General features: G+C 30.6%; 1 protein-coding gene across 1 annotated transcript; it reads left to right on the forward strand.

The window, feature by feature from the left end:
- Positions 1 to 6,645: 6,645 nt before the first annotated feature.
- On the forward strand, positions 6,646 to 15,223 carry LOC145322305 (uncharacterized). The gene is made up of 9 exons (XM_080164255.1): positions 6,646 to 6,779; positions 7,253 to 7,335; positions 9,390 to 9,828; positions 10,163 to 10,258; positions 11,075 to 11,127; positions 11,739 to 11,787; positions 12,513 to 12,609; positions 13,648 to 13,749; positions 14,434 to 15,223. The coding sequence occupies exons 3-9, from the start codon at positions 9,542 to 9,544 to the stop codon at positions 14,758 to 14,760; spliced, it is 1,011 nt and encodes a 336-aa protein (XP_080020381.1). The 5' UTR covers positions 6,646 to 6,779; positions 7,253 to 7,335; positions 9,390 to 9,541; the 3' UTR covers positions 14,761 to 15,223.
- Positions 15,224 to 15,916: the final 693 nt, after the last annotated feature.

A 15,916-nucleotide genomic window follows, 5' to 3' on the forward strand; every position in this document is an offset into this window, starting at 1 on the left:
CAAATAATGTAAACCAGGACAAATTTTAAGCCTGAACTTTTAGAGAGGTGTGAGTAATCATTTATAGTTGCGAAGCTGCTCTATGATCGGAAATACGCTTCTGTGTACTGTTGGGATGCCAGATGAAAAAAGTTTATTTTAGTGTTAAGCAAATTGTATTCACAAAGTCTTTAGATGGGAGGGGGGAGACAAAAACACCCCCCCCCCCCAACCCTTTGAAGTCCTTGCGTCCTTCGTATATCAGATCTGATCTAAAATTTCTTGCAAGGTGAAGAAAAGTTATGTTTTGTCTCATGTAACATTATGGACGTACACAATACCTGCTAAACTTAGAACCATTAAGTTGACATACAAAATCGTTACTTTTGTTGACAATATGGCATTTTATAATATTGGTCAAAACTAAAACTTGACAATTTTGCTTTCTGTCTTGATGTCTATGTCGACATTATTACTAACATGTTATTTAAATATAAAGTGTTCATGCTTTTAACAAACACTTAATTGAAATGCTAATTAGCCTGGTATTAATGTCGATTTTAAGTTTAAACATAGAACCATGTACCCCATGACTAGATTCTTATGTTGATATAATAACAGCACTAAGTTTACAAGGGTAAAAACGGAAGGAAATAGCTAAAACCTTTTTAAAGCTAATAAAGGTTTTAAAAAGATTTTTTCTCTTTTTTCTGGCATATAAAAAAGATTTAACAATTAAAATATATGAAAATAGCAAGGCTCTGAAAAGTTTTAACATAATAACATTAATTAACAATTCCCCCCCTCTCATCCCTACATTGATGTAATTGGAAACAATTTCTAAATCTTTTTTTACTATTTTTAAAACTGTTCCTCTGATAATAATAAATCTTTTCACTCTACATCTACTTAAAAGGGTAAGAATCTTTTTTTTATTGTACCTTTTTTCATTTTTTTCTTATTCTTTATTTACCCTTTAGCAGCTAGGTTACAGGAGGGCTCCAGGTGCAATTAAAGGAAAGGGGTGATGGGGAGGGGTAACAACCCCCTTTTTTCAAATAAAATGTATTTTGGGGTGATATATATTTTTTTGGGGGGGCGGGGGGCAATTTACTTTGGAGGGTGGAGGTACCCTCCGCCAAAATGAGTATAAACCTTCCCTGGAACTACAGAAGCTTCACAATAAAGGAGAAACAAATAATGATTTATACTTTCTCACAGTGCGATCTTTTGCCAAAAAACGGGACATTTAGAGTAGACAAAAGTAAACTTCAATAAATAAGCTTGTATTAGATTAAATGATGTAATTTCTTCTGCTTTAACTCGGAAATAACTTAAATTTTGCCTCTGTTAACTTCTAATGTGCATTTGGTAAGTACGTCTTGCTGTTTTAGAGGAGCGAAGCTACCCTATTTTTAAAAAATCTATAAAACTTCATAACTTTAGGATAGGAATATTTTAACAAAATCAACGTCTATGTAAATATTTCTTCAATGCAAACAATGTATGTGAACATGAATATAGTGTCAGGTGCACTCAGTTTGAGTCCCGGCATTTTTAGGTAGGTCCAGTATAAGTAAAATAGGACACTTATAAGGCATGTTTTCAAATATTTTTTTACAGATATAAACAACAATAACATAATTTTCAAAACACTCTTGATTTTGTGTTAATACCTTTATTCTAAGTCTAGCTATCTTCATTTAAAGTTTGTATAAGAATATAAGCATAATTACTTAAATTATATTCTCTCTCAAACGTATATTTCTCTCTCTCTCTCTGATGCGTATATAATGTTTTTGCAATATTATAATTAATCCCACAATTTGAATTTCTGCTGGACCAAAACCAGTTAGAACTACAAATTTTTTTAGAACACTTGAAATTTAGCAAATTTAATTGCTAAAATAAAAGTATTTTTAAGTCATCTTTATTTAACGACTCCTTTATCCCTTAAATGTCCATTAAAACCGCGAGAACTGCAAAAATCGTTAAAAATCACGCCAACGGCGGCAAATAACGGCGTAACGGTTGGCCGGAGGCAAATGATGCATATGTCAAGAAAGATCCGCCTTAAAAAGTTTGAAAATATTGCAGAGATGACTTTGGGCTCTAAAATGACTCCTTCCCCCTCTAACGGGGGAAAATTTGAAATTAACAAGAACGAAATTGTTCAAACCATGCAATGTAAAATGCTCAATTAAAAACGGACAAGAGGCCCCAGGTTGTGAAAACTGTTTAATACACAATACATGTTGTATATTGATATTATTGCAAACCCCGGGGCCTCCTGTCCATTTTTGGGTAAAATGGAGAAAACTGATTTTTTGGGGTTAAAACTCTTAATATTTTTGGTGAAATTTTCTCACAAAATGTCAATTTACACCCCCAAAAAAATATTTTTTTTAAATTTTTCTTTAATTAGACATTGGTACAGGTATCTGAAAAGTACCTCAATCAAAAATTATTTGCATAAGCTGAACATAAATGTATTTTTTGTTGCTTTGAAAAAATTGTGTAAAAAAATCTGGAAAATCATCAAAACTGAAAAGAAATTTTTCACTACCCTTTTTAGAAATGGCATAAATCCGCCAAAAATTAATATTTTTTCAAAAATTTCTTTTCTAGCTGTCTACTTACAGCCATTATTAGGTCCTAGGATAGATAAAAGTCATTTTTAAATTTTTTGGATGTCCCGATTTTTTTCAAAAGATCGCACTGTGTTTCTCTCCCTTAAAAATTAATCTATTATATTCTTTTTCTTTCCGTTTTTTCTAACTTTTTCCCTTTTTCTTTTTTTTCTTTATAGTTATTTGTCTATCTCTTATTCTATTCCTATTTGTCTACCTTACTAACTCTTTTTTTCTTATATTTTAACCGAAAATTCTTTTTTTTTCCCGGCTATCGGGAATATACAGATATTTGGGACTTCAATTCTACTTTTACTCTAGGTTTTGTTGCAAGTATTCTTATTTAATGACTTTAAAATGTTGGGTACTTTTGTTGTATTTTCATTTGTTGGTTCTAAACTAGTAGTGTTCAAACTTTTCAACCAACAATTTCAATATACTTGAGTGGTTCTTATGTCTATCGCCATTTGGGATGTGCAACAATTTATCGTCTATTGTCTTATCCCTTAAAATGTCTAGGAATAGTGCAATATGACAGGGAATTCTAAGTTGACACTTTCCTCTAGTTCATATTTGGGAAATACTTAAGAATAATTTGGGGTAAGAATTGTATAAATTAATTTAAATTTCTTTTACCTCCCTCAAGTCTCTCATGAGTCATACACTAATGTTCAATCAAAGTTACTGTAAAGATGGCTAAATAGTATTCTTTTCGAATAAAATGTGTCTTGTATTTCAATTTTGCTGCAAAAATACATCCCTGATGCAATTACAAAAAATCATACTCATCAAATCAATATGAAATTCGTCCCCATTTTTTGCACCTATTTAGACAGCATCAATTAAGAAGATTCCCTGAAAAAAACCTAATATTTCGACCTGTGAATGCAGGGACGTCCAAGGGGGGGTTAAAGGGGTGATTACCCCCCCCCCCCCCCAAATAAAAAATGAATTTGGGGGTGCCGTAGGCTACCCCAAAATTTTGGATTTTTATTTTTCTCCTCCCCATAATAAAAAAAAAGCTTGGACGTCCTTGCCACTATGATATTAAGATTACCCCTCCCCCCCCCCCCAAAAAAAAAAGCTTATACGCCCTTGCGTGAATGACAAAAAAAGACACAACCAACGTACCCTTATAGAGTAGTAAGTATAATATACCTCCATATGCTTGTTTTTTCGCACACCAGCAATTTCATGACAAGATCCATTGCTCTGGTACTCTTACTCTTATTCTTATGAGGAAAAGTATAAAAGCAAAGTTATTACATACATAATTATTATTTCTCCCCCTCATTTAAGCGCAGCTACTCTTTAAATAATTAAGTAAATCCATTATTAAGCAAAATATATTCCTTGCTCAAACACAATTTTATTCATTGGGGTACCAAAAATTTAAAAGAAGGTGTATCAACTTTTTTTTTATAGCTACTCGGTTCTTTTAGTAAGTAGTAGATGTAAAATTTTTCATAGAATTCAGATATGCAATCGGTTTTTTTGTAGACCTCTTATTTTTTAAGTAATTTAAGTTTTTTTAAAAAATAATTAAGTCGGTTTGAAGGTACTAAAACGCAACAAAATAAAAGAAGAAAATGGCCAGTAAGAACAAAAATAGTAAGATCTTTAATTTGACACCTTACTTTTAAAATTCTGTTGAGTAATTATTGAAAAAATCTATTTTTTTAACCTCGGTTTAATAAAAACTTTAGACCTAAATATTTTCTCAAACAGACATAAAAAACATGGGTTCATATATACCTTTAGAATCAGAAAAATATTACGAATCAATTGTAAGCAAAATTGAAAAAAAGTAAAAAAATAAACAAATGGCCAATCATATTTTTTGTTCAGGCAACACTATCATCTTCCCTTTTTTACCCCCTCTTTACCCCCTTCCCATTTTTATACTCAATTTAAGAATTAAGACGTTGCCTGTACAATATAATATGATATTTTCATATAATTCCTTTTATTGTAGTTTATATACTATATTGTAAACTTTTTTTTTCAATTTTGCTTACAATGGATTCATAATATTTTTCTGATTCTAAAGGTATATATGAACCCATATTTTTTTATCTGTGAAATGATAAAATTAAGTTCAAAGTTTTTATTCTCGTGGGTTTAAAAAAATCGATTTTTTCAATAATTACCTGACAGAATTGAAAAAGTAAGGTGTCAAATTAAAGATCTTACTATTTTTGTTCATAATGGCCATTTTCTTTCTTTTTTTTGTTGCATTTTAGTACCTTAAAATCGACTTAATTTTTTTTTTTTTAAACTTAAATTACTTAAAAAATAAGAGGTCTACAAAAAAACCGATTGCATATCTGAATTCTATGAAAAAATTTACATCTACTACTTACTAAAAGAACCGGCTAGCTATAAAAAAAAAAGTTGATACACCTTCTTTGAAAAAAATATGTCTAAGAGGATAATGCCGATATTTGAAATAAAAACAAGGATGACAACATCCATAAAAGCAAAGCACTGAAACGGTAGGACAAACGGACATTAACACTTGTATAGTGTCTGAACTGAATTATCAGAATATAAAAGTATAAGAGTCGAAGCAAAATTGTAAGTAAATTTGTTGAAAAACTTCTTGATACAGGATAATGTTTATTGAGTTTATGGACATACTTAAATTTTTAGGATTTGATTATAGAGTTGCTTCGCTTAAAATATTGTTCTTTGTTGTCCCAGGAATCAATATACCAAATATCAGATCAAACGGATAATTAGATCACATAAAAATTTGCTGTTAAAAAATTAGAAAAATCAACAAGTTTAAAATGGACGTACGGACATTCTGGTAATGATTATAGAGTTGCTACGCTTTCTAAATCGTACCTAGATACTACAGGAATCATCATACAAAGTTTGAAATCGATAGGACAATTCTAACATGCCTAAATTAACGAATAAAAGCTATCTATCTCGGACGGACGTACGGACGGACGTACGGACGGACGGACGAACGTACGGACGGATGGACCGACCCTAATTATAGAAAAGCTTCGCTTTTAAAAATAAACGTTTAAAGTGCCACTAGAGCCCTCAAGAGGCGTAGCCGCTAGTATCAATAAAAGTGTAATAATATTCTCCTCCTTTAGTATTAGCAACAAGTGCGTTCATAATTGCCTAGTTCGACGCCTGCTGAAATTGTATAGGGGAGGGTATGCAGTTGAGTTCCTTACTCATAATCCATTAATCATATATTATGTTCTCTCTTTTTTAACAATCAACCTCTGATCGGAGAAAAGAACGAGGGGATGAGTAGTGGGGAGAGAGAGAGTGCGCACCATTAAAAAAATACAAGAAGATTCTCCCTCTCAGAGTCATACTCATATATTATTGCACAATATTGTGCAAGGGGATAAAATGGAGGAAAGATCAACTGTTTACCCCGTCCCCTGTTTTTCTTACGCCCTTCCCCCTTCTCTGTTTGTACTTTTCTGATGAAATTTGGTACCAACGCGAATAAAAAGTAGTCTTTGCAACAAATTTCACATGTCCGACTTTTGCGTTATGGGTGCCAGATGTCCGCTTTGTACGTGTAGTGTACGCTTTTTACCTACTTTTTAGATAATATTAACATTGTGTAAATCGACCTTTAATTACACCTTTTCATTATTTTCTTGTAAAATGTACACCTTTTTAACATTTTTATCTCAATTTATTGTTAATTTTATATAAAATAATGGAACATTTTTTTTATTATAGTTCACATTGAAAATTAGCCTAATAAAATTTTGTTAAAATTATAATCTAATAAGGTAAAGCATATTTTACACAATGACAATACGTTTTATCTTCCAACTACAAGTAACAATAGTAAAATTCGTCTCCATCTGATTATTTTAAAAGATTAAATCTAAATAGGAAACTGAATTAAACTACTGTAATATATTATCTGAATGCTAAAATCTTTAAACAAAATGTTGATGGAATGTACATTGTACATGTTGAATGACCAATGAATTATTTTGTACACTTAGATTTGAAAAAAAAACTGACACCTAATTCAAGACGCAAAAAAATATGTTTCCTTCCCAACTCTCCCATCACCACCAACTTGCAACTAATTCAATTCAATTTGTTACTTGAACTGAACTCGGGTGTATTGTGTACTGAAGCTTGGTGAATTAAAGTGATATTTTATTAAAGATGGTACAGTATATTAAATATTTATATTCATTAAAATATTTTCCATTTGAAAGAAAAGCTTTTCTATAATTAGATTATATCCAACTAAATCTATATGTCCGTCACCGATAGCTCTTATCATTAGTTTAGACATGCTTTGGAACGCTTAGGTATTTTTTTAAAAACTCTTTTGACAAGAATTTTTAATGTGATTAATAATCCTTTGTAATCATACAACAACCTTTAACGTTATAAAGGAAGAACTTTTATTTTCAAGTCCTAAAAATGCACCATATTTACACGAAAGAGGAACGTAACCGAAGCCTTTTTAAGTGGGAGGGAAGGTTCTCTGGAACCACTTTATGAACCGTGCAGATATTTTGCAATTACGCTTTTATGGGTATAAACTCTTTTTCTTAAGAAGTCATTTAGAAGTTTAGCGTTATGATTGTTTGTTGCCTTGTTTATTATAATTAAAAAATGATTTGACCTTTTAGGCTACAAATATCTCAAGAATTTATGAGGAAGGAAACAAGGCTTTCTATGATGAAGATTACAAAAAAGCTGCTTCAATATACACGTAAGTTATGAAATTTTAAACAAACATGATAACATCTATAAGAAGTGAAGCACAAGAAAATCATAAAATAGACAAACGGACAAAGAGAAAGTATTTGCAAAAATAAAAAAAATTATTTATTTAAATACAATGTTTATGTCTGTTAAAGTATTACCGACAAAAAGACGGACAAAACAATAAATATGGAATATTTACTGAAAATAATGGCTGTCGAAAAAAAACACATTTTCCCAATAGCTTTACGGACTGACTGCCGGATGAAGTAAATTACAGAGTAACTTCACCTAAAAATTTATTTCAAATTATAGTTTTTACACAAATTGTATTATAAATTTCTAGTTATTATGTTCTCTAGACTGCAAATTAGCAAATAAATGTCTAAATGAGCTAATGAAAAGTAAATAATTCCAGTATAAAATTAATACCAGTTTTGTTATCCCAGGCCTTCGTAAACTATTGGCTAACAAACTGGTTTTAATCTCTATTATTTTTCTTTTTAATATCTGCGGAAAGCTGTCAATACAACAATATGATAAATAACTAATTTAATGTATTGTAGTATACATAGACGTCTAAGGGGGGGGGGGGTAATGGGGCGATTACCCCCCCCCCCATTTAAAATTTACCCCAACCCTGGGGGTCCCTGGGGGTGCCGTAGGCACCCCAAACCATTTAGGAGGGGGTATTTACCCCCCCCCCAAACAATTTTGAGGGGGTAAATACCCCCAAAATAAAAAATCTCTAATAAAAAAAAAATTTGGCGTGCTTCGCGAGCATTTTTAATACTAAATATTTAATAGAATTTAAATTACCCCCCCCAAAAAATTTTACCCTGGGGGTAAATTCAGGGGGGGTAAACTAAATTTACCCCTGCCAACAGATTTCAGGGGAGGTAATTACCCCCCCACCCCCCAAGCAAATTTTACCCCCGGGGTAAAAATTTTGAGGGGGGGTAAAAAAAAAATTTCGGCGAGCTTCGCGCGCCATTTTACCCCCCCCCCCTTAAAATTTTTTACTCCCCCCCCCCCAAAAAAAAGCTTGGACGTCTATGGTAGTATATTTCGAATCTAAAGGAAAATACACTTAATTGCTTTGTTCAAGCTGCGAAGCTTACTAATTGATCGATTCAATAGAAAGGACAAAATTTCGGTGCTTAAAAGCTACACCAAGCTTAAAGATAGCCATAAGGCTTAATTTGAAATAAGATAAAGAAGACAGAGAAATATAAACCTACTTTTTTGATTGTAAGGGTAATTTTTTTATATAGGTCTATTTTTTGTTGATTGTAGTGTACTTTTGATTTTTTTCAGATAGTAGTCTTTTTATTTTAGTGTAATTTTTATAGAAGGCTATATCTATTTTATGGAAGTCTTTTTGATTGAAAAGTATTTTTGATTGGAATTATGGGGTTTTTGTGTCTTTTAAATTATTTATGTATATGGAAAAATATTTATTTATGGTAAGTTTCTTTTTTCTCAAAAAAATACTTAAATAAGTGAAATTTTTTGTTATGAAATTGATATTATTAAACTTTTAGCTATGAATGCTTATATTTACAGACATAATAATGATTCATAAGCGAATTTTTGTTACATTAGTAAGCAATTATTTGTTTTTTCATTAGATAGAAATTTAATTATCAAAGAAATAAGGAACTTTCTGTGGATAATTATCTTCAACATCTGTATATAACCGCTGCGAATAAAATGATTATCTAAATGTTTATGTATTGAAATTAATACTGGAATAAGCATTACGATAAAGGAGACTATGCATATTTTTTTATAACACTAATTCATACATTTTCGTTAAAAAACGACAAAATGTATCACATTTTTGGAATACTGCACATATGGGAATAGATATCCAACTTATTCTGTCAATTTGGTGATAAAAGAGCAATATTTGGTATTTCTTCCTTCCTTGTCCACAAAGGGGAGAGAGAAATTTCATGTTTTACTATGTGATTTGACATTGTCAGAAAATTTCGAATATTCATTCAGTATGATCAATATTACCAAAATACGATAAAAAAAATATTTTTTATGTTTTAGTGATGGAATAGACCTGTGTGAAAGAAAAGCTAATGATCTCAGAGAGATAATGTTGATTTATTTGGTGGAAAAAACAATCTTCGAAATTTCATCAAAAAATCTATGAAAGCATAGACAAAAAACTACCTGACCAACCATTCAATAAAATAGCCATGAAAAATATTTACCATCTGGCTGAAATGAGAGCTCGTAAACAAGGTGTCAAAAAAGATCTGAAGGACAACTGTAGTGACTTATCGGCCTATGTGGCTGAATTTCAGGTCAATGTATTCAAACTAAATGAAAAAGTTGAAGAATTAAGCAATTGGATGGAACATGCGCATAATCTTCGTTTTAATCGCGCCAACTGTCACGCTTACCTTGGAGACTACGAACAAAGCATTGCTGACTGTTCCTATGCTATAGACCTATGCGGAGATAACCCAATGCCGTATTTAAGGTAATTGTATGTTTTAAGTAGTCTTTGGGCTTTTGTATTAACTCAAATTCCTCTTTCCTTCAGTAATTAAGGTGCTGTTATTTGCATGTCATTTTTAAGATTTTCATAACCAATGAGCATTTTATCTAAAGTTTACTCTGAAAGTTCAACTTAAATACAAAAGACCATTTAAACATTTCTCTTTCTTTTGATTATTTTATTAAGAAACACCTTGAATATGAATGTCAGCATTTACTACATAGATGTGAATTTTAAAAAAAAATCCCTTCTTACAAAAAAAAAGTTCTCAATCTTTGGATTATTATATACATTGCATCTTTTTTTTTTATTTTAGGCGTGCATTAAGTTATATGGAATCTGGACAAAATAAAAAAGCAAAAACAGATTTTAATCATGTATTTACAAATAAATCTGTGCTAGAATTATACAGGTAAGAATTTTATAACAATGAAAAAATTTGATAAAGCAATCTTAAATTTCTTGTGTAGGTTTTTAAAAGCGAAGCATTTCTATAATTAGGGTCGGTCCGTCTGTACGTCCGTCCGTCACAAACGGATAGCTTTTTTCGTTAATTTAAACAGATTAGAATTGTCCTATCGATTCCAAACTTTGCATGATGATTCCTGTAGTAGTTAGATACAATTTAGAAAGCGTATCAACTCTATAATCATTACAAGAATGTCCGTACGTCCATTTTTAACATTTTGCTTTTTTTACTTTTTTAACAACAAGTTTTTATGTGATCTAATCATCCGATTGATCTGATTTTTGATATGTTGATTCCTGGGACAACAAAGTATAATGTTATAAGCGAAGTAACTCTTTAATCAAGTCCTAAAAATGTATGTGTGTCCATAAACATTATCCTGTATCAAGCAGTTTTTCAACAAATTTACTCACAATTTTGCTTCGACTCTTATACATTTATATTCTGATTATTCAGTTCTGACACTTTACAAGTGTTAATGTCCGTTTGTCCTACCGTTTCAGTGCTTCGCTTTTATGGATTTTGTCATCCTTGTTCAATTTACATTCTACTAAAATAACTGCGTGCCAACGTTGTAAAAATTGTGCTAAGCAATGAGAGAAAGATATGTGATAGAACCAATTTTTTAAAATGGACATTTCCAACAATTTTCCTACAATATTTTCTTTTTGTAGTAAATAATTTAATACCATAAAAAAAATCTTTTTGGTCAATATCCCCTACATCCAAAAATAGAGCTAACCAAATTATTTTTATTAGACTTGTGTATGAGTCAATGTTTCCATGCAATTCTGAAAAGAAAGAAACTACAGGTAAGTTGCTAATCTATAATTATTCAATGTCTGTAACTCTATACAAAAAAACTATTATGCTTGTAGTTTAGAATCTATATGTCGAGATTTAACTCTGAGTAGCAAAAAAATCTGTCTGCTATTAAAGCTAGACATCAGCTTTTCTTGACAACATTTTAATTACTATGGAGCTTATTTAAGTATTTACACCCTCAGCGGTTTGACTGCTTTTCAACAGCTTTTAAGCCGATTTCATATTTTACAGATTTCCAGATATATTTATTTATAATGTTTGGTCTGATTTTCATAATTTTTGTTGGTATCAAAATTAGATTTCCCGTCGTTCTAAGAGAATTTTATGTTCACAATGTTTGATTTTTTGTCTGTTATTCAAGATTGGTGATTTTTTTGATTTTTTAAAGAATGTCCCATATGTAACTTATTCCTCTTTTGTTTTTCTGAACACTGAACATTTGCTTTTTGACTTTTTTTTCCGTTTTGACTCATTTTAAGCTTAATTATTATTCCACTGGCTTAAACAATTACATAGTGGGAACTTTTTAATTATTAATTATATACATACATTATTGCATAATTTACAAGGATTTTTAAAAGCGAAGCTTTTTTATTAGGGTTTATTGGACAGCAAAGTTTTGATGAAGCTATGGATGGATATTATAGGTATTTTATTCATTCCCTTTAATTTATTTCACAAATAGAGGGGTGCCCTGGGGGGGGGGGAGGTGTTTCCCTGCTCTCAGGGTACTTTGAATAAAGCGCCTTTTTAATTTATATATATTTTGTTTTCATCTTTTTAAATCGTCTTTATGGACTTACTTCTTGACCCAGTTAGCCTAACATATTTTTGCCTTTGTTAGGCCTTCGGCATTTTAGAATTATCCTATCGATTTCAAACTTTGCATGGCGATTCCTGTAGTATTTAGGAACTATTTAAAAAGCACAGTCATTACCAAAATATCCGTATGTCCATTTTAAATATGTTATTTTTTTTTATTTTTTGACATAAAATTTTTGTATGTTAGAATTATCTGACTCGTCTGATTTTTGGAATACTGATTCCTATTACAACAAGGTACAATGTTATAAGCGAAGCATGTCTCTAATCAAGTCCTAAAAATGTTAAAATGTCCATAAACAGTATTATGTATAAATGCAGTTTTGCAACAAATCTACTTAAAATTTTGTTTATGCTTGTGCAATAATAATCTGCTTATTCAGATCTGATACTCTACAAGTGTTCGTTTGTCCTTTAATTATAGATCTTCCCTTTTATGGATGTTGTCATCCTTGTTTTGAATATGGAGAAGTATGGGCAAAGTCTCTAGAGGCAAGGAGCATTCACAAAAAAAAACAATTTAAAACTATTATTTTTTTTTATTTTGAAGGATGCTTTTTCGATTATCAAAAGAATTAAGTGAAAGAAAAACAGAAAAAACACTGTATGCTGATTTAAATGTAATAAAAACAGCTACAATTAGAGAGGTAATATATTTCTTAATATACAATTAATCGTTGTTGTATTCTATGCCAGCAATCGATATATTAGGTATTACTTGGATGTTGCACCAGATTTTCATAGGCTCTGATAAGGTAATGATCGCAGCTCGCTAAAATAACGATAACCCCCTTTACGCTATCCCTTCCTTACTTCTGGATTAACGAACTGACCAATAAATAAGGTCGATATTAGCAAGATAAATTGATGACAAATATTCTGAAATTTGATACTGAAAAAAACTTACACAAAAAGAGAAACTATATGTAAAATCACTTGTTTATCAGAAAATAAGTATCCTAGTCAGGGAGTAAGGGAGGGAACAATGGGCAATTAATTCAATTTAAGAGTATTCGCTGAAAGACCATGAAATCCAGATTTATCCAAAAAATGTTAAGGAAATTTTAAAGGGTGTGTTAATAGAATTTAGAAAACCATAAAATAAGAAAAAAGTTCCAAGAAAAAAAGCATTCATTTGAAAATTAGTTTACCAGCACATCAGACTGATGTAACCATTCTGTAATTAATTACTAGAAAAATCTCCCTGGAACCCGTTCAACCTATAGCCCCATAACCCTAAATTTTAGGTTGTTATATTATGTTTCTTAGATAGTTTTTTCCAAAAATATCACAAAAAAGTTTTTATCTATGAAATGATATTTTCTAGAGAGAAAAAAAATTTACAACCAGCCATCTCATAACAAATTAAGTTTATTGATGCTCGTCTGCTATATTCATTACTAACAAGCGACTTAGCATTTGATGTGCTAGTACCCAAAGTCAGTCAGAACCTGCTAAATTCTTGCACATTCCCTTTAAGCCATTACCCAAAGTCTGAGAGTCCTAAAAATTGAATAATCGATTCATTGTCCCCTCCCTTACTCTCTGATGCTAGTTTTTATCTATATAATATTGCTTAAAATTGGCTGAGTCTAACAAAACAAGAATGAATCTTAATATTTTTTTCATTGTATTCTCTGCGGAAAGCTGTATATAACAAAATGCGATAGATAACCATTATTTAGATAACCTCAGCATTCAGAACTTTAGCAAGAAAATTTCATCCTGATAAGCACCCAAATGCAACCAAAACAGAAAAACAAACGTTGGAAGAAAGTTTCAAAAAGGTAAAATTCAATCATATTCTAAGCTAACTATATTTCTTAATTTACTATGTATGTATGTCAAGAGAGGTCTTGTAAACGGCTTAACAAACCGCTTTTCAATTATGTTTTATATTTGACACAATACAACTTTTGTTTATTGAAAATGAAATAAGATTCTTTCACCATCAGCAGAAATATTGATGTATAAAAAATGGCCGGTACTTTATTAAATTAAGCATGAAATTATTAGCAGTATGAAAGTAGATTGTCTTCCTAAATACTGTAATTTAACTAAATGCCAATAATAGAACATTACAGGTTTTAATTGTCCGGATTCAAATTCATGTTAGCTGTTCAATCTCTTTATTGGATCAATATATTTACTTTATGACATTGTTTTGGCTTATCAGAGAATATCCCTACAGGCCATTATAAGGGCATAAGCAATTTTTCAACAATTACTTATATTACAAAGTAGAACGATGTCTGTCCGAATCTCTGTCCGTCCGTCTGTAAAAAAAACAACTATGCACCATATGGTGCAAATTTCCTTTATTTCTCCTCCCATGGGGCTAGGGACGAAGCCACTAGTTAATCTTATATGGGAATTAATATAAAACTCAAGGTGTGCCTCATATGCGCTTAAGTTTTCTTTAAAAATTGTAATTATTAGCCTTGACACTTACTACACTTCATTTGTTTTAGATTCAAAATGCCTATGCAATACTTTCTGATAAAGAGGCGCGTGCCAACTATGACAGAAAGAAATCTGATCCTGTAACCTCTGTAATCAATGACCTCTACACAGAAAAGGAAACCGTTTTATTTGTTCAGCTTATTATAATTTTAAAGAGTAAGAGCCTTGTCCTTTCCACCACTAAGAGCAACCCTGAAAAGGATAAAATGTTGGATCTTATCAATTCATTCAGCAAAATTGAAATTGAACGGGATCTGGCAAAGAAAATTATGGCAGATTTTTCTCTGAGTAGCAGTAATTTTTCATCTTTTTATTCTATGTTGAAATACTTTTAAAATAAAGAATCATTTAGTTTTCTAACATAAATGAATTTCGATATGGTAGTGGAAAGGCTTCTATGCAAATTGCAAATATTCTGTTTGTATTAAATAATTTATATTTTCTTGTTACCTTCTATTAAACTTTTGCCCTTAAAATCTTCATTGATACATTTAAAGAAAAATTCTATAAAAATTTTAAAAACCTAATACCATAAAAAAAATTATTAAAAGATGAAAAGCTAAATAAAAATTATAAAACTTATAATGTAAAGCTTTTTTCATATTTTCTATGTATATTTTTGGTATAAAATAAAAAAACATTAAAACCATAAAAAATATTTGGGTCTTATATACGTTTTTTAATATAACTTATTCACCTATAATCAATAATCATATGTTTAATCTGTAAGTTTTTCATGTGAATATTAAAAATATTTTAATCTTCCCCATTAGATATCAATAAACTTTCTATTCTGCATTTAAACTTATTTCATTCTATTTTTATTGATGAAGAAATCTTTAGATTGTTATTGCAAGACTTCTGGCTCTTGATCTTTGCCTTAGTATTCTCTTAATCTCTGCTCTCCTTCATTACCTATCTTTCATCCTTGAAATTTACTCCTCATGCAATTCACCAATCTCCCTTTTCTTTCAACCTTAAAAATGTGTAATGACAGTAAATTTAAATGTCAAGTTACTCTTTGTTTACCTATTGTGCTACTCTATAAGTCTTAGTGTGGTTTCACAACTTCCAATTTCGCTCCGTAACACCCCCCCCCCCCCCTCCTTGAGTCAAAAGCAGTCCCAAGTATTGTGTGGTGTACGATTAAATGTTTTTCTTTAATATTCTTTAACTTTCTTTGTATTAGAGCACTGTGTGATGTATGAGCAAATGTTTTCTTGAATATTCTTAACTTTCTTTGTATATGATTAAAGTATTGCATTAATTAAGTAAATATTTTTCTTGATCATTAATGACTTTCTATGTATAGGATCAAAGTTTGATATATGAGCAAAACTTTCTTTGTTTAGGAGAATAGTGTGATGTATAAGTAAATGTTATTCTTGGATATTATTCAATTTACTTTATATAGGAGTACAGTGTAGTATGAGAAAATGTTGTTCTTGATTATTCTTCAATTTTCTTTGTTTTGGATAACAGTGTGATGTA

The sequence above is a fragment of the Acartia tonsa genome, chromosome 6 (assembly GCF_053477335.1).
Source record: "Acartia tonsa isolate MP-2025a chromosome 6, ASM5347733v1, whole genome shotgun sequence".
Lineage (NCBI taxonomy): Eukaryota > Metazoa > Arthropoda > Copepoda > Calanoida > Acartiidae > Acartia > Acartia tonsa.

What these genes read in the sequence shown, in the direction of transcription:
- LOC145322305 (XM_080164255.1), top strand. Translation starts at nt 9,542, where the DNA reads ATGAAAAATATTTACCATCTGGCTGAAATGAGAGCTCGTAAACAAGGT. An exon ending in TCTGTGCTAGAATTATACAG is followed by an intron (nt 10,259 to 11,074) that starts GTAAGAATTTTA and finishes TATTTTTATTAG; the next exon opens with ACTTGTGTATGAGTCAATGT. An exon ending in GCTATGGATGGATATTATAG is followed by an intron (nt 11,788 to 12,512) that starts GTATTTTATTCA and finishes TTTATTTTGAAG; the next exon opens with GATGCTTTTTCGATTATCAA.